The following is a 17,751-nucleotide window of genomic DNA, read 5'->3' as shown; positions in this document are numbered from 1 at the left end:
GCTCATACATTCCTGTTAGTCTGTAAGGTGCCACAGGACCCCTCATTGCTTTTTTAGATCCAGAATAACACGGCTACCCCTCTGATATATAAATGTGAGTACACACACGTAAAAACAGTAATGTATTTCAACATTTTAATAAGATGGATGAGCCTGAGATCCAGCAGCAGATTGTGCCGCACCCCCCTTATGAAATTTCATGCCCCTCAAGGGGCGCAACCCACACTCTCCACACCCCTGCTCTGGGGGCCATGTTTGTTTCCTTGTTGTTGGTTGTTTTGCAGCAGGCGTTCCCTGTATTGCTAACTCTGGTGATTTGCAACCAGTCTTGAAATATTACGAGTTCTTTTGTTCCCTCCGCCTCCTGAGTGGCGGAGGAAGTTTCCATCTAAATCAAACAGAGGTTGTTGTGGTTTTTTTTAACCTCCGTGGTTATGGAACAACACATGCGAAAAAGTAATAAAAATGCTCAAAACGCAGCAGTTAAATTAAGAGACCTTAATCCTAATGACTGTGCTTAAAACGCTTGGTTGGGGTTTGCCTGGGCTTGGCATTAAGGGCTCCTCGGCCGCTAACGGCGTTGGACGGCGTCTCCGGCTGGGGCTGGGGCGCCGCGATTCGCTGGGGACTGGCTGGAAATGGTTCCGTGGCAGGAGGAAGCGGCCGCTGCTCACCAGGCGCGGGCGAAGAAGCAAGGCCCGGCCCGGCCCGGCCGCTCCCCGCCAGGGGAGACACAAATCCCCGCGCGCGGAGTGGAGCAGAAAGGCCGGAGCCCAGAACTCCACGAACACTCCGCGCCCGCTGCGCAGGAGTCTGGGGGATCGAACGCTGCCTGCGGCTGACGTCATAGCCGCCCGGCCCTTGATTGGCTGGGCTGTGCGTCGAGTGGGGGAGGCGCTGGGGCTGCCAGCTGCTCTGGCGGGAGATTGCAGCATGGCGACGGCGGTGGGGGAGGCCGTGTGGCCGGAGGGCGCCGGCAACGAGAGCGGCTTCGTGCGCGCGGTGCTCGCGCTGCCCGCCAAGACCGATACCACCGTGCGCTTCTTCGAGCGCGGCGAGCACTACACGGTGCACGGCGCGGACGCGCTGCTGGCCGCCCGCGAGCTCTTCCGCACCCGCGGCGTCATCCGCCTGCTGGCGGGGGGCCCAGGTACTGGTGGGGGAAGATGGAGGGGGTAGGTAGGTTAGGGCGCGCTGGGCTCAGCGCTAGCGTCTCGTACGCAGGTGCTGCGCATGGGGTACCTGCGTCCAGGGAAGGGGGGTGAGATCGGGGTCCTGCCCCTTGTGCCTGAGCTGCTCCCCACCGGCCGCGCCATTTCTGCGTTCCCCTGTGTTGTCGGCGTTGTTTTGTAACTGGAGCTTTTCTCTGCCCTCCCTGCAGCGCGTTAACCGGCCGCTTCTCCTCCGGCAAGGAGTTCGTTTTCACTCTGCTCCAGCGCCTTCTGCTCAGCGCTCAGGGCTTCGGATCTGAACGTGCCTGCTGCCGGTGTCGCGGGTTCGGGGTCACGTGTGAGATGCAAGGGACTGAGCAGAAAGTGTGACCTCCCTTGTATACATTTTTTAACTAGCAAGCTCTAATTTTAGATGTGCGGTTTTTTGTTCTGTCAGTATTAGGGATGTAACAGCAGTGAGGTTTGTTAGAGCAGCATTATACAGTACTATAAAAATCGTCTTGCTCTGTTTATAGCAGGGTGTAAGCATCTTTACTATGACGATGTGTTGCTTTTGCTGAAGGTGTTAAATTGAGTGAATTCTCGGTTTGTACATGTAACAAACTGCATGTGTGGTGACCCCCATTTAAGAAAGCCTAAAGGAATACAGAGTAGTAGGCATTCTTTAGTCTGCATAGACTATGGATCGCGCCCTTTATAGTTTCAATTGATGACTTCATTTACAGCATCTACTGTGACTATGAAAACCCACACGAGAGTGACAGTCCTTGCTGCATCTCTTGCAGATGTAGTGGGTGTCTGGCAACTCCTTATTGTGCTTTCTGTGCGCTCGCTTCTCCTCTGCTAGCTGTCTGATCCTCATCTCGCCCTTCTGAAGGCCCTTGTGTAACCCCTGCCTCCATCTGCTCCGGTCGTCTGCTAGTTCTTCCCAGTTGTCCAGCTCGATGTCTACCTCTCTGAGGTCTCTCTTGCAGACATATTTGTAGCGCAACTGGGGGCGTCCGGGAGGTCTTTTGCCAGAGGCTAGCTCACCATACAGGATGTCTTTTGGAATCCTTCCGTCATTCATCCTGTGGACGTGGCCAAGCCAGCGGAGCCGACGCTGCCTGAGGAGGGTGTGCATGGTTGGGATTCCAGCTTGCTCGAGGATGGAGGTGTTGGTCACTCTGTCCTTCCATGACATTCCAAGGATGCGCCTGAGGCAGTGCCAGTGGAAGGCATTCAGCCTCTTTTCCTGGCGGGCATACAGGGTCCAAGTCTCGCTGCCATAAAGGAGGGTGCTGAGGATGCAGGCTTTGTAGACTTGCATTTTGGTATGAGTGTACAGCTTGTTGTTATTCCACACTCTCTTGCTGAGTCTGGACAGAGTTGTGGCCGCTTTTCCAATCCTCCTATTTAGCTCAGTGTCCAACGACAGGGTGTCAGTGATGGTGGACCCGAGGTAAACGAACTCGTGGACGACCTCTAACGTATAGTTGTCAATGCTGATTGATGGGGATTCAGCAACATCCTGACCAAGTATATTTGTCTTCTTTAGGCTGATGGTAAGTCCAAAGTCCTTGCATGCTTTGGAGAACCGATCCAGCAGTTTTTGAAGCTGGTCTTCTGTGTGAGACACTACAGCAGCATCGTCTGCGAACAGCATGTCTCTGATGAGGACTTCCCGCACCTTAGACTTAGCTTTCAGCCTTGCAAGATTAAACAGTTTCCCATCAGATCTTGCGTGCAGCAAGATGCCCTCTGTTGAAGATCCAAAGGCATGCTTCAGGAGGAGTACGAAGAAGATCCTGAACAATGTCGGAGCAAGCACGCATCCTTGTTTGACGCCGCTCCTGATTCTGAAAGCATCCGATAACGCGCCGTCATATTGGATGGTTCCTCTCATGTCTTCGTGGACTGACTGGATGATCTTGAGTAACCGTGGAGGACAGCCTATCTTGTGGAGCAGTTTGAACAGACCATCCCTGCTGACCAAGTCAAAGGCCTTGGTCAGGTCGATGAAGGCTATGTAGAGTGGCTTCCTCTGCTCCCTGCACTTCTCCTGCAGCTGCCTTAGAGAGAAGACCATGTCAACGGTAGACCTCTCTGCGCGGAATCCGCACTGCAATTCGGGGTGCACCCTCTCAGCAATCTTCTGGAGTCTGCCAAGGATGACGCGAGCGAACAGTTTACCAGTGACGCTTAGGAGGGAGACTCCACGGTAGTTGTTGCAGTTGCTTCTGTCTCCTTTGTTCAGACCTGCACAGATTACTTGGAGGAATGAGAACAGTGCATTGTGGGCTAGCTCTAAGCAAGATATGCATTGCTACTTTGTGTTCAGGAATGGAAGTGTTGAGTGTGATTGCATAAGGGGATAACACTGGTCGTTTAATTATGCTCAGTTAAAATAGGGGAGAGCAAACTTCTTACGTCAGGCCCCACTTTTCGTCTCTGCAATTATCCGCCTCCCCCCTGCAGCCTGTCTAATGAAATACAAACTGATGGAAATTTTAGTTCATATAAAAAAAGCTTTTGGAATGTGTAAAAGAATAAGTAGGTAGACTGTGAAATCAGTCTCTGGATTTAGCCAATGTTCCTGCTTTATGATACATATAGTCTTTTGATTGAAGAAGTGTAGACAGGTTTGTTTGCCCTAACATCAGTGTTCCCTGTAAGAAGAGCTCTTGGGTGGCCACCCAGGAGAGATTTAAGTGCTGCTCAGCTGATAAACTATTTCCCTGGGTAGACCATTCCAATGCTTCACCATCCTCCTAGTGGAAAAAGTTTTTCCTAATGTTCAACCAGGACCTTCCCAACCACAACTTGAGACCATTGCTCTGTGTTCTGCCATCTGTGACCACTGTGAACAGCCTCTCTCCAGCCTCCCTTCAGTCAGCTGAAGGCTGTTATCAAGTCCCCCCTCAGTCTTCTCTTCTGCAATCTAAACAGTCCCAGTTCCCTCAACCTTTCTTCATAGGTCATATCCTCCAGCCACCTAATTATTTTGGTCACCCTCTGCTGGACCCTCTCCAGTGTATCCACATCCTTCTTGTAATTGGGGGCCCAGAACTGGACAGAGTACTCCAGATGTGGCCTCACCAAAGCCGAATAAAGAGGAGCAATCACTTCTCTGGATCTAGTGGCAGCGCTCCTCTTGATGTAACCTAATATGCCATTAGCCTTCTTGGCTACAATGGCACACTGTTGACTCATGTCCAGCTTCTCGTCCACTACAACTCCCATGTCCTTTTCTGCAGAACTACTACTGAGCCAGTTGGACCCCAGCCTGTGACAATACTTGGGATTCTTCTGGCCACTTGTTCTTATTGAACCTCATCAGATTTCTTGCAGCCCAGTCTTCAAATTTGTCTAAGTCACTCTGGACCCTATCCTCTCCCTCCAGCATACTGTCATCTGCAAACTTGCTGAGGGTGCAATCCAGCCCCTCATCCAGGTCATTGATAAATATGTTGAACAGAACAGGACCCAGAATCAAACCTTGGGGCACTCCACTCGAAACCAACCGCCATCCCAACATCAATCCGTTGGTCACTACTCGCTGGGCCCGACCTTCTAGCCAGCTTTCTATCCATCTTACCATCCATTTATCCAATCCACATTCCTTTAACTTGCTGACAAGAATATTGTGGGAGACTGTATCAGAAGCTTTGCTAAAGTCAAGATAAATCACATCCATTGATTTTTTTTTTTTTTTCCCCCCCCCTCCCCACCATCCACAGAGACGGTTATCTTTTCGTAGAAACTAATCAGATTGGTCAGCTATGACTTGCACTTCATGAATCCATGCTTACTATTCGTGATCACTTTCCCCTCCTCCAAGTGCCTCAAAATGACTTCTTTGAGGAGCTCCTCCATGATTTTTCCAGGGACTGATGTAAGACTGACTGGCCTATAGTTCCCTGGATCATCTTTCTTCCCTTTTTTAAAGATGGGCTCTACATTTGCCTTTTTCCAGTCATCTGGGATCTCTCCTGATGTCCACAACCTTACAAAGATAATGGCCAAGGGATCGTCAACGACGTACCCCGACTCCCTCAGAATCGTCAGATGAATTAGGTCTGGACCCATGGATTTATGTACATTTAGCTTTTTTAGATAGCTCCTAACCTGTTCTTTCCCCACCAAAGGCTGTCCACCTTCATCCCACAGTGCATCACTTATTGGGTTAGTCCGGGAGCTGTCCTTGTCCATGAAGACAGAGGCAAAGAAAGCATTAAGTTCTTCAGCTCTCCCTACATCATCTGTCATTTGGTTACCTCCCTCATCCAGTAGGGGCCCCACGCCTTTCTTCTTGCTAAAATCCCTGTAGAAACCTTTCTTGTTATCCTTCACATTCCTCGTGAGTCGCAATTCCAGTTGAGCTTTCGCCTTCCTGATAACTGTCCTACATTCTCGAGCTATACCTTTACATCCCTCCCCAGACATATGTCCAAGTTTCCACTTTTTGTAAGCTCCCTCTTTGTGCCTAAGTTTGCCGAGGATTTCCCCAGAGATTGTTACAGGTATTTGAGAAATAGAGAAGCTTCAGCTTTAAAATTTTCATCTGTTTAGTTGAGAGCTTTAACCAGTATATCAAATTTTTTCAGAACTGCTTTGATATCCTCAACTCAACAGCTCCAACAAGTCCATGATGACAGATTCGACACACAAACGTGGTTTGAACTAGGACAGTAATTACTTGGCCCAATATAAGGACTCTTACATATTTTGTTTTATCTAATTCTTAACTTCCCCACCCTACACCCCGCTCCCGCTGCCCCTCTGCTCTTCTGATTTGCCAGCGTTGTTAACAATTTTTGGACCTCTGTGATTTAAAAATCGAGTGTATTCTGGTATGGCAATGATCTGAAGAAGTGGGCCTGTCCCCTGAAAGCTCATCACCTAATAAATTATTTTGTTAGCCTTTAAAGGGCTACGTGGCTGCTTTTTTGTTTTTGTAGCTCCAACAAGTGTCATTGAGCTAAGTTGTTGCTCCCGCCCCCCCAAAAAAAAAATCTTTTAAAAATTAATTTTTTTCCAAAGATAACATGTCCCTTTGCTCTTCCTTCAATGAAAGTTATGTAGAGCTTGAAGAAGCATTTGAACATTTTGGATAACTTCAGTGCAAGAAACCATAACCACTATTGCAGATTTAATATATGAGCATAGCATCAGTTCGTGCAGATTGCCTTTTTTTGTGGAATTTGTTGCCTCATTGTGTCCCCTCCAAATATATCCTGTCAAGCACAAAATAAAATCAACTCTATTACGGTTTGTAAATATGGTCGCTTGTCCTCCACAGCTTTCTTCTTTTGATTATCAAGATGGGATGCAACACTCCATGTTTTACAGACCAGTACTCTACGCTTACGTTTGGCAACAGCACCTAGGGTGGGATTCACTCCTGGAACGTTAGTGAAATTTTGCATTTGCTTTTCTCCATCATTTAAAGCCAGTAATTCAAAAAGCTGATTTGTGTTTTACCCCATCTCCAAATACTCGACGATGAAAGAAGAAAGCTTTGTCATCATAGACGCTATATTCAGACCATTTATACTCACTACATACCACTCTTCCTTGGATTTTTTTTCTCCTCTCACAGGCCGTGGTTAGAAGAACCAGTTACAGGCACATATGGGCCTTCTTTGATATATGCTAAAAGTGCATCCAGTCCAATGCAAGGGTCTCTCATCTATGGAAATCCACACTTGCTACCTCTCTATGAGCATTTGATTTGGAATCCTGCACAGTATCATTGGAACACTCCTTACTGCTGTATACAGAATTGTAAACTTCCTGTGAGAGTCAGGTTCAGTTACTGATGTACTTGGCATTGGTGATTTAGCTTTCTTTGCATAGAAAACTTCCAAACTTACTTTTCTTTTTGCTATTGTGTGAAGCTACTAATGAAAACATCATTATTAAATAACTTTTAACATAGCCTGTCCTTGTACCAACTTCTCAGAAAAACTAGTAAAAAGCATAACAAAATTCCAAGGCTGGTTGAATAAATTCTCTCTCTCTCTCTCACATCCTGATGTAAAAAAGCTTGTCACGTGAGACCAATTTTTAATCTGTAACCAGTTGGTTTTATTATTAAGGTTTGAAAATTTAGAAGTAAATTCCACCTCCCATGAAGCCACACCTTGCTCACACTCAGAGGTGGCCTTCGAGAAAGTGGTGTCCTGAAAGAAATCAAATGCTGGTGCCCTGGTCGTTGGTGCTTTCCCCCCACAAGCTCTCTGTCCCTTGTAGCCCTCACTACAACCTAGACTCACCCTGGATATCTCCTGGCTGTTTCCAACTGCTCCCCCAATTCTGTACCCAAGCATCCCATCACCCTTGGCCTCACTCCCTCACCACTCCTACTGCTAGCTCCTGGCTCTGCTTCTCCCCCCTCCAGATGCCCCCAACCTCTTGATTCCAGGATTCACCAGACTCCCAGAAGCTTAGCAGATTTTAATCCTGCATTTCAGGGGCTGATGGACTATGGAGAGAATGCAATGGCCCAGCAGCTTGGGCAAAAGTTAAAGTAGTTTACAGGGCTTGGACCATTTCTCAAAAAGTGTCTTTATCTTGCACAACCGAAGAAAGTTTTAGCACTGCAGAGAGGGGCAAGCATGAACATGCATGAGGCAGCAGGGAAGGTAGCGGGCAGGAATCAGATGTACTAGCAAACTGAAAGGGGTGTGAGTGAGTGGCTTGGGTTGGGGGGTGGAAGAGGAGGGAGATGCAAATTACTTGCCACTTCATGCTTTCTGGCTTAGCCTTAAATTTCTCCTTTCATTTTAGTGACACTGGCATGCAGAAACAAAAATAACTAATTGTACGATGCTGAGGATTTCTGGAACGCTGTAAGCCGTTACATATTTTTGCAGCAGTATTAAAAAAAAAAGTACTGTACCAGTTTTACCCCCGTGTAATATCATTGGAGTTAGTGGTTTTACGACAGAGACATTATTGTACACCTGGCTATCACAGCGCAACAATGTTATTCCGTATCTCATCTTTTTCTGTCCCTCACTGTATTCAGTACAGTAGAGCATACCTTCTATTACCTCCTTTACGCACTATGCCATTGTCACACCTTCCGGCCTACTCCCAGTCTGCATACAATATAACCACCTTCTAATACCATGCTCTGTAAACAGTATTTTAACAGCTTTTAACTTACAAATCCTTATGAGAGGTACAGCTTGGAAATCCTCACTCCTTTGCTGATGCTGCCTCCCCCACCCCAAGTCTCCCACTGAAATCCCCCTTCATGTGTTTATCTTTCCCAACCTCCCATCTAAGTTCTGGGCCCTGCTGCCTCCTTCCCCCCAGGGATGCCCAGGCCCCATGGTGTCTGTTTCCTAGTTGCTGTGTGAGTCACCTTTCGCCTGCTCCTTCTATTTAGCCTGGGCCCAGCTAGATCCCTCGGATCCCAGAGTTGGATTAAAAAGCGGGTTGCAGCCTATGGCCCTGGCTAAGGATTTGTGAAATTCAGAAAGCTGTCTTGCATGCATACTATTTGCATACATACCTCAGCTTTAAGAAGCTAAACAAATCTGTGACTCAAACAGAGAAAGTCATGCTCTCACAACCAAAACCAAACAACTGACAATGGAAAGTAAGACACCAGGATACCGTACAGTTGGTGATGGGTGTTTGTTTGGCATCCATGCTGTGCAAGTGAAATAGATCCCTACTGTGCACAAAAAAAAAAAAAAGAAGGGGGGGGGGAGAGGGCAAAGATATCGTGTGTATGTGTGAGAGAGAATGTAAGTAAAACTCAACAACTGAATAGAAGCCCTGTTTGCAAATAAGGTCTTCCTCTTCCAAAATACCTAAGCACCATACCCGGTGCATGCTACTTATGAGTCATGGGAAGAGCCAGAACAAACTGAAAGGTTTTATTGTAGCTAATGTTTAAAACAAACCAAAAGGTGGATTTAACAAGATAAAGTATAGGGGATCCGGGGGTTGAGGTCGGGTTACAGGGGAAGTGGCCAAGCAAACAAAGTTTAAAAGGCCAGAGGTGTAACCTGCCTCATCCTGGGTGTAGGTGGGGAGGTATTTAAACTCTTAGTTCATAGATGTCCTTTGAGGCATCACCCATAAAGAAAAACAGAGTCTGAAAGTCTATCATAGTTCATAAGTTCATGGGTGAAGTGCACACCTCTTGATGGGGTCTGTCGTGCATTCTGTTCAGTCTGCTGGCCTTCCTGGAAAAGGGAAATACTCAGGCATAGTATTTCAGGAATATTTCAGGCATAGTCAGTCAGGTAAAAGAAGCCAGTGCTTTGCCAACCTCGTCATCTGTCTGCATCTGTCTCATCCGTCATTGTCCAAGTGTAGGCGGGAGGTATTGAAACCTTAGTCTGTAAATATCCATTTGGGTGCCACCTATAAGGCAAAGCAAAAGTCATGGTCTCTAACAAGGATTGCAAGTCCATGGGCATTGGCGCACCCAGTGATTGTGTCTTTCCTGTGTCCTCTCAGTCCAGTGGTCTTCCTGAAACAACACATAAACATAGTCCGTCAGGTAACGTTGGCTTCTTTCACCTGTGTCCCTCGTTGTACTTCTTAATTGTACCTCGTCATCTACTGGGGATGGCAGCATCCCAGAGTGTAGTCCGATGAGGGAGGCTGCAGGTGCCTTCTCCGAGCCTCACCCCTGTTGGTCATTCAGGTCATTGTCCCACAGGGGTTGTCTGGTGTGCTCCTGCCAACGTCTGGAATGTGGTCCAGAGGATTCACCACATACTGTCCTCTGTCAGCCATTTTTGTCCCTCGTCTTTGGTCTCCTCCGGCACCCATGAAAAGAAGCAAACCTAAAAAGGAGAGAACTGTTTGAGCACCCTCCCCTCCCCCACAGCTGCAGCTTTCCATGGTGGGTGACCACAACTGTCTCTTTAAGAGAGTTTGCTGGGAAAAGGCTTTTCCCTGTCTCATCCCTTGTCAGTAATCTCCACCCATCCTGGGATTCTCTTGGCAATGGTCTTGTCCGGCACCTGCAGAGAGAGAGGGCCTCTCGAGGGAAGAAGTGGGTGGTGCCGTGCCCCCCCGTTGTGTTCCTCCGAGGTGGGAGACCAGGATCGTGTCCTTGGGGAGCAAGCCCATGGTCTCATCTGCAGCAGTGAGCCCTCGTTGGTCGTCGTCTTCCTTTGATGGTCTTCTCCGGCATGTGTGGGGAGAGTCATAGACAATAGAACTGGAAGGGATCTTAAGCGGTCATTGAGTCCAGTCCCCTACCCTTACAGCAGGACCAACCGCCATCGAGACCAGTGGTTCTTAATCTTTATTGCAGCCTGCACCCTTTTGGTTCTCAAAATATGTTCTCGCACCCCTTATCAAAAACAGAGACGGGGGTGGGGGCTATACACTTTTAAATGTGCATTAAATATATGTAACAGTTTTGTTATTACTCACCACAAATAATAGTACAATAGGCATACAAAAATACATAAGTACTACCCAGAGGTGTTGTGGAGGTTTGCTGTGGAAGTGAACTGTAACTGACCCACTAACAATTAGCAGCTAACTGAATTCATACACAGGTTTGATGAAACAAAGTAGTTGTACTTATGTGCCTGTGCGTAATTTGTGTTTTTGATGATTTGCCTTCTAAAAAAAATTTGGCATGTCTCGCAACCCCAGAAAGGGCATCACACACCCTCAGGGGGTGCATGCACTCCAAGTTAAGAACTGTTGGTCTAGACCAGGGTGTCCCAAACTTTATATAGTTGGGACCCAGTTTGTTTTTCAGTGCCTTTTTTTCACAGCCCAAAAATATAAATACGTATAAAGAAGGAATGAAAAATGAATAATGTTTTGTTGTTTATTATTTGCACTCATCCCTAGTTAAATGAGTACTTTACTTATGAGTACTCGCTAAAATGAGGGACATGTATACCTACCCTTTGCTCTCTAGATGAGTGAACTCCCCCCTGCTAATACGAGCCTAACACCTACCCTGCAGCTCCAACCTGCTGCAGTCTGAAACCCGGGCAACCTCACAGAACCAACCTGCCACGGCCTTTGCCCCTCCACGGACCCAACCTGCAGCAGCCTGAACCCTCCCGCCTGCCTGGCCCATGGACCTAACCCACCACCGGGTTTTAACCCTCCCTCCTGCTCATGGCCCCAAACTGCCCCCCAGCCTTTAACCCTCTGCAACCCCTCCCTCCAACCCAAAGTTCGCTTAGCTTCACCATATGTATGCTGCCACTCCTTCCATGAATTATGAGCACTTGGAACCAATCAGAGACTTTTACATGTATTTTAATGGGAACTTAGTGTCCCTCTTACGAGTTTTCACCTGTGAGCAGAAAGTTGGGAGCCAATTGTGCTCATATAGCGAGGGATGAGTTTATTAAAAGTGGGGAGGGGGAGATTCATCTAATGTGTGTTTTTATAAAAAAAAAAAAATCATACCCTATTTCCTTAGGCTTTATAGTGATGTATAGGTGTTTTGGTGTTAATGTGCATGCTCTGACCTTCACTTTTTTGGTGGTAGACTCCAGGTCCCTGCAAAATAGGAGCTGTTCCTTGAGTGTAGACAAGGCTTCTTCATGAGATGGTTGTTGGAGATGGGTTGTCATTGAAAGGACTCCCCTGGAAAGCAAGCTATAGCTTGTTTCCACAATCCTTTCTCAGAAAATCTATTGTGCAGTGTGAAAGACAAACTAGAAAAATGCGAGGGTAAAACCTTTATCAAGAGGGAAAAGTAGGTGAATTTTATATATTAGTGAAAACTTTTAAAATAGACTGGATTTGTGAATCTTGAATCTTAGTGGGGAAGTTGGTGCCTGTGGTTCGAAATGTTTAGTAATTAGCGAAAGGCAAGGGTGCAGCACTCAAGCCATGGGAATTTTGCTCCAGCCGCAGGAATTTCCAAGCTTCTACAAAATGGCGTACTGCATAGTAGAGATCACAGTACTGAGGTGTTAACAAGAAGTCTTTACTCGTACTGAGCCTGTATAATCTTGTTTTTAACACTTGGAAATCTTTGTTATAACAGAAACATTTTTATTTTGGTTTGTGGCGTGTACGTGCTTGCTGTTGCTTTGTGTGTTAACATAACGCTCTCTCTGAAGGTTGCAGGTCGAACGTCCCTGGTTCGGCACCCTCAGGACCTGACTGGTGTTGAACCAGGGAATTTGCTGGAATGGGGAGGACACTGCTTGCCACTCTGTCCCCAGTCACTGCCCCACCTGGGGCTCAGCTGCTCTTTGCGCCAGGGCTCCTGCTTCAGCCATAAGGCACTGGCCTCTTCCCCAAGCTTCACTGCTCTGACCACAAGGCACTGCTGTTCCAGCCAGCCTGGGGTGTCCCTATTCAAGCAACACTCCTCACTCCAGCCTGGTGAATTTTCCCCAACACTGCTGGACCCTGGGTGTTGCCAGATCAGGGAAATCCGGATTGGAGAGGTTCAGCCTACATTAACTTTTGTCCTTTGTAATGATCTCAATTTCAGAATGTATGTACACAAAACGATAGTTGTGTATACCTTACAAACACATTTTTTCACTTCTCTTCTGTAGGTAATCAGAAACTTGAGAGTGTTGGGCTTAGCAAAATGAACTTTGAATCTTTTCTGAGAGATCTCCTTTTAGTTCGTCAGTACAGAGTTGAAGTTTACAAGAACAAAGCAGGAAGTAAATCTGTTAAAGAGAATGACTGGTATTTGGCATACAAGGTATTAATTTCTATATCCAAATGTGAATCAAGTGGGGGAAATGCAGATGTATGCTATATTTTAATCGTTTAGTTTCAAACTTTTATCAACTTTCAGTGTCTCCAGTGGACCATATGATTGTGTCTGTGTGCAGGGCAGAGGGGTCATTTTGCTTTCTGTATATCCTGGCATTTCTCCAGTATTCCAGGGTGGGTTGACCCTGCTCTACAAGTGTGCCATATGTTGCTCAAGGGGAAGCTTCATGATAACTGACTTACTGTATAGCTAGAGGTTTGCATTCATAATTTTTTTTTCTGTAAGTATAGTTTTAATAGGCCGAAAAGTTAGAATCTGGTCTCTTCTATGTCCTGGGAGCATGTAGTATTTTATTTGTTCCTTTGTGCCTTAAAAAAGCACATGTTTGTACAAATGTATCATATTATGCTATGCAGCATCAAAAATCAATACACTCAGCTATCAAAATGTACCTGTCCTCACATTTAGGCTTTCTGTACAACCATTAGGACAGGAAAACTTTTTTAACAAAAAACTAAAACTGTTTAGAATCTGAATGTTGTTTGAGCCATGAATACGGGTTGAATGTTTTGGCATTTCTGGATTAGAGTAACATAATTTGCTACCAGAAAGGTAGTTGAAATTTACCTGCTTTTAGAATGCAGTGTTCCTCACCTCCTTTGTCTCTTATTTTAAAAGTAGTTTCAGAATGATTTAAATATAATTTGGGAATCCAATTGCACTGGGAGTGGGTGTTATTAGCCACAAACTTACCATATTGTTAGTTATCATATCTGCTTTCATTTCCAGTTGAGTGATTTTTAAAGTATGAGCTTTTTTTTAAAACTGAGTTTTTTGCTGATACACAAAAAAATCCACCTTGTTCTATTAAACCTGACAGTGTTTGTTCTGCATTCTAAGTTTTCTTTCTCAAATAGGGCTCTCCAGGTAACCTTGCCCAGTTTGAGGAAATTCTCTTTGGCAATAATGACATGTCGACTGCCATTGGGGTTGTGGGCGTTAAGCTATATACTACCGATGGACAAAGATTAATTGGAGTTGGGTATGTTGACACAACGCTTAGGAAGCTGGGTGTCTGTGAGTTTCCAGATAATGATCAGTTCTCAAACCTTGAAGCTCTCCTTGTTCAAATTGGACCCAAGGAATGTGTGCTGCCAGGAGGCGAGACTGCTGGAGATATGGGAAAACTGAGACATGTAAGTTGTGTGATTATGTGGAATGACTGATTTTATATTTGTATTAATTGAGAATAGGGAGGAAAAGCTCTGAAATAAGTTGTGAACTAAGATCAGTAGGGGCTAAGAAATTAACAGAATTAATAAAGGAGCTTGAAGGAATTCTGGATGATACATAGATCACTTGTTCAGTTAACTGCTTTACACATTGTAATTATCAAAAGGTTCTGTTAATCTTGGTTCATGCTACACTTAGATCTACACAAGACAGCTCACATCACCCTAATTCTGTGACAGGATCAGGCCAGCGGGCTAGGTAAGAAGGGGAGTGAGGCAGCTCTAATCAAAGCAGAAATGGCCGTAATAATTAGGAGAGGGTTACTTCAGGGCAATGAGGAGCAGCTGACCCATGGAAGCAGTGGAGAAGGGGCTGCTATCAATCAGTTAGGGGCAGCCAATATCACTTCGGGCTGCCACAGATCCATTTAAAAGCTTTTCCTGTTGGAGAGGAGACAGGGAAGAGGAGGTTGGAGAGAGATGAGGAGATCACAGATGAATAGTCAGAGATGATAAGGAGAAACACCAGCGTTACCGAGACAGCAGGGAAGGTGAGACGCTCCCACAAGGTACTTTGGGCTCCCTTCCCTAGGTAACCTCAGAGGTCAGCCCATGGTTGGGGAGGGTTGTTTGAACAGCTGGCAGAGCACCCAATGCCCTTCTAGTTAAGAGACTGGAGTTCAAACCTCAGCAAGGGGAAGTAGAACCCAGACTGTCGTACCCAGGTCTTCTGTGGGACTGTGAACTGAACAGAGGTCTGGGGTCCAGGACTGGGAGCTGACCTTGCTGTAGTACCTTCAATAAAATGTTGCTACTGCTGATGTTACCTGTTACACCAACTTAACTCCACCTCTGCAAGAGGTGTAGTTCTTAGGTTGACGCATTTGTTGCCCTACGCTGAATTGGTGCAAGCAGTCCTGTTAGCAAGGTGCACCCCAACACATGAAGCAAAGTGTGAACATGAAGAAGTCTTTTTGCTGCTGAGGGAATTCTGTGCCACATTTTTTTCATATTTTATTTGTCAACAAATAAATGTGGAGGCTTCAGCAAGGCAGTAGGAAGCCTAGGCCACTGGCTGTGCAGAAGTGGGAGACCACCCTGCAGCCAGCCATCAGGACTCTGTTTGATGAGGCTGCACCCAACACAGCACAAACCTGGGCCTTGCTGTCTGTGTCAGGACCACTGTGAACGTACAAGAGGAACAGAATTTCATGCACATGCTCAGGCCTGGTCTCCAGATCAGGTGTGGGGAAGGAGGGTCTGCACAGCAGGATCCAAGTGTTGAGTGGCTTAGTGCGAGGGTATATACAGGAGATGAAGAGTTTTTTTGTATGGGTGCGGTGGTGGGGGCGGGGCGGGTGGGAAATCAGGGTGTGGGGAGCTTGGTTGTGGGGTCTGGATGTCAGGGGGAATCTGAATGCACAGGTGCTCTTTGGTGGTGGGGTGGTGAAATACAGCAGGGTTTAGGTTCAGATGTGTGAGGCTCAGTGGAGGATTCTGGGTGCAGGGGAGTGAGACTTGACCAGGATTTTAGTCTGTGGGGGTCCAGATGTGCACAGGTTGGGTAGATGAGGGAGTAGCTCCCAAGACAGCGACCACACCCCTATAGTTGAGGAAGGATGGGGCAAGTAGTGTATATTGTGGGGAGGTACGGAGCTTCTTGCAGCCTGGGAGGTTTCTGGGAGTAAGTTTGACCCAGTCCCCGTGTTGTCTTTCCTCGCCCAGCCCAGGTTAAGGGATTAGGAGTTGAGCCTGGCTCAGGGTAGAAGGGATGGAGTGGGGCTGGCATGACTGTTCTTGCATCTTCCTTTTGCTTCCCTGCCACCCATTTTTCTGCTGGGAAGCAAATAAGTCTGCAGGCAACATGAACTCTGCAGGTGTGTGGTAGCATAGAATTTCCTCAGGAGTAAAAAATGATGTAATTTCTGCAGTGGCTGTGTGGTAGCATAGTTTAGGTTGACATAATTTTATAATATAGGCCTACCCTTAGAGTAAAAGTCTGTTTTTCCTTTATCTTCTTTGTGTAGTCTCACAATTGAGTGGAAATAAACAGTTTGTCTTTGAGAATACTCTGAATAGCTCACTTTCTTGAGAACTGGAAATGACTTATAACTTGCACACCACAGATCATTCAAAGAGGGGGAATCATGATTACAGACCGAAAAAAGGCTGAATTCACAACAAAAGATATTGTGCAGGACCTCAACCGCTTGCTAAAATCGAAAAAGGCAGACCAAGTGACTAGTGCAACATTACCAGAGATGGAAAAACAAGTGAGTATCTTGTAGCTGCTGTAGATAAAGTAGTGATTAATGCATATTTTTGAATGGAACACTGTCAGTTGTCATGTGGTGTTCTGCTTTTGCTGTATTCCTTTCTCTTGTATAACTTTGTTAAACTGTAAACTCTTCAGGACACTGGCTGCCTTGTTTGTTTGATATCTGACACATTTTAGCATCACCAACTTGTGAACAATGTTTTTAAATGAGAAGTAGCAATACTGTGTAACTTTGATTTCAGTGCACTGGTGTCATTGTTTTTTGTCATGTCAAGTTTTAGAAGGGAATCTAGAAGTCTGCAGGAGTATTTTAAAGCTTTCCTGACTATTGCCAGTGAAACTATGTGACTTGAATAGGCACTTATTTAGGAAAAACTGCTTTTAGGGACTATACTTAAGCATAAACGGAAGACGTAGGTAGATGCTGCCACTGGTATGGTGCTCTGGCATCTGTTTTGCTCCCTCTAGTGTTGATTAACGTTCGGCTGCGTGCATGTTGTCCTGCTCTAAGTGCTGTGCAGGCTCTGCAGTTAGCCCAGACTGCAGACTTCTGAGAGCCCCCCGGAACCACAAATCAGATAAAGTGCTAAGGCTCTGGCAGTCTCTAGTACCTTGGGCATCTAGACCAGATACCAACAGCTTACACTAGTACACATGTGCACCCTGGTAATGATGCGATTCAGTTAATGGCGAGGAGTTTCTGCTGTCTCCTCTGAGATAACTTGTCTGCACCTATGTATAAAAAGCTTATGTATCAAGGTGCCACCTTAAAACGTATTAGGTTGACACCCCCTGACTTAACTAGATACCACACATTACCTCGTACATGGTGGCTTGAGCAAAGCATCACTATCCCTCATGCTGTCATCCCAACCCTGTGCTGAACCTGGGTTGGTATGCCCCTGTTATCTCTGGGGAGTGTAGTAGAACCAAGGGAGATGCTCTGTTACCATCTTCCTGGAATGTTTACGTGTGTGGCCTGTGCTTGGTGTTTTCTGCAATATCAGTAGCCCGAGCCAAATTCCCATGAGCTGGACCTGCGTTTGCTCACAGCTTTAGCTTTGCTTTATGTTAGCAAAACATTGATTGTTCTTCTTCGAGTGTCCCCGTGGGTGCTCCACATTAGGTGTTGGGCTCGCCCGGCACCGCAGATCGGATCTTCCAAGCAGTTTCTGCCGGACCGCGCATGCGCCAGTGCGCACTGCTCCCTTGCGCGCTCCTGGCCACGTGCGCGATCCGGTCCCTGCCAGTTCCTCTTAACCGCCGTCGGCTGCAGACGGAATCCGACTAGGCTACGGCCAAGTTAGCGTATTCAATGGTTTTAATTGTTTTTCTTTAAAGTTTTCAAGTTCTTAGTCTATTGTTCAGTTAGCCAGTTGTTATTTTCAAAAA

The 17,751-nt window shown here is 46.4% G+C and overlaps 1 protein-coding gene across 1 annotated transcript in view; it reads left to right on the top strand.

Moving 5' to 3' along the window:
* Positions 1-909: 909 nt before the first annotated feature.
* Positions 910-17,751, top strand: part of MSH2 (mutS homolog 2) — a 103,752-nt gene continuing 86,910 nt past the window's right edge. Inside the window, exons 1-4 of the mRNA XM_074988626.1 lie at positions 910-1,150; positions 12,680-12,834; positions 13,767-14,045; positions 16,208-16,354. Of these exons, the coding sequence (XP_074844727.1) occupies positions 934-1,150; positions 12,680-12,834; positions 13,767-14,045; positions 16,208-16,354 (798 nt within the window). The 5' untranslated portion in view covers positions 910-933. The remainder of the gene's footprint in view (positions 1,151-12,679; positions 12,835-13,766; positions 14,046-16,207; positions 16,355-17,751) is intronic.

This window comes from Carettochelys insculpta, chromosome 3, assembly GCF_033958435.1.
Source record: "Carettochelys insculpta isolate YL-2023 chromosome 3, ASM3395843v1, whole genome shotgun sequence".
Lineage (NCBI taxonomy): Eukaryota > Metazoa > Chordata > Testudines > Carettochelyidae > Carettochelys > Carettochelys insculpta.
Note: the sequence above shows the minus strand (reverse complement) of the source record. Positions and strands in the feature narration are given on the sequence as shown.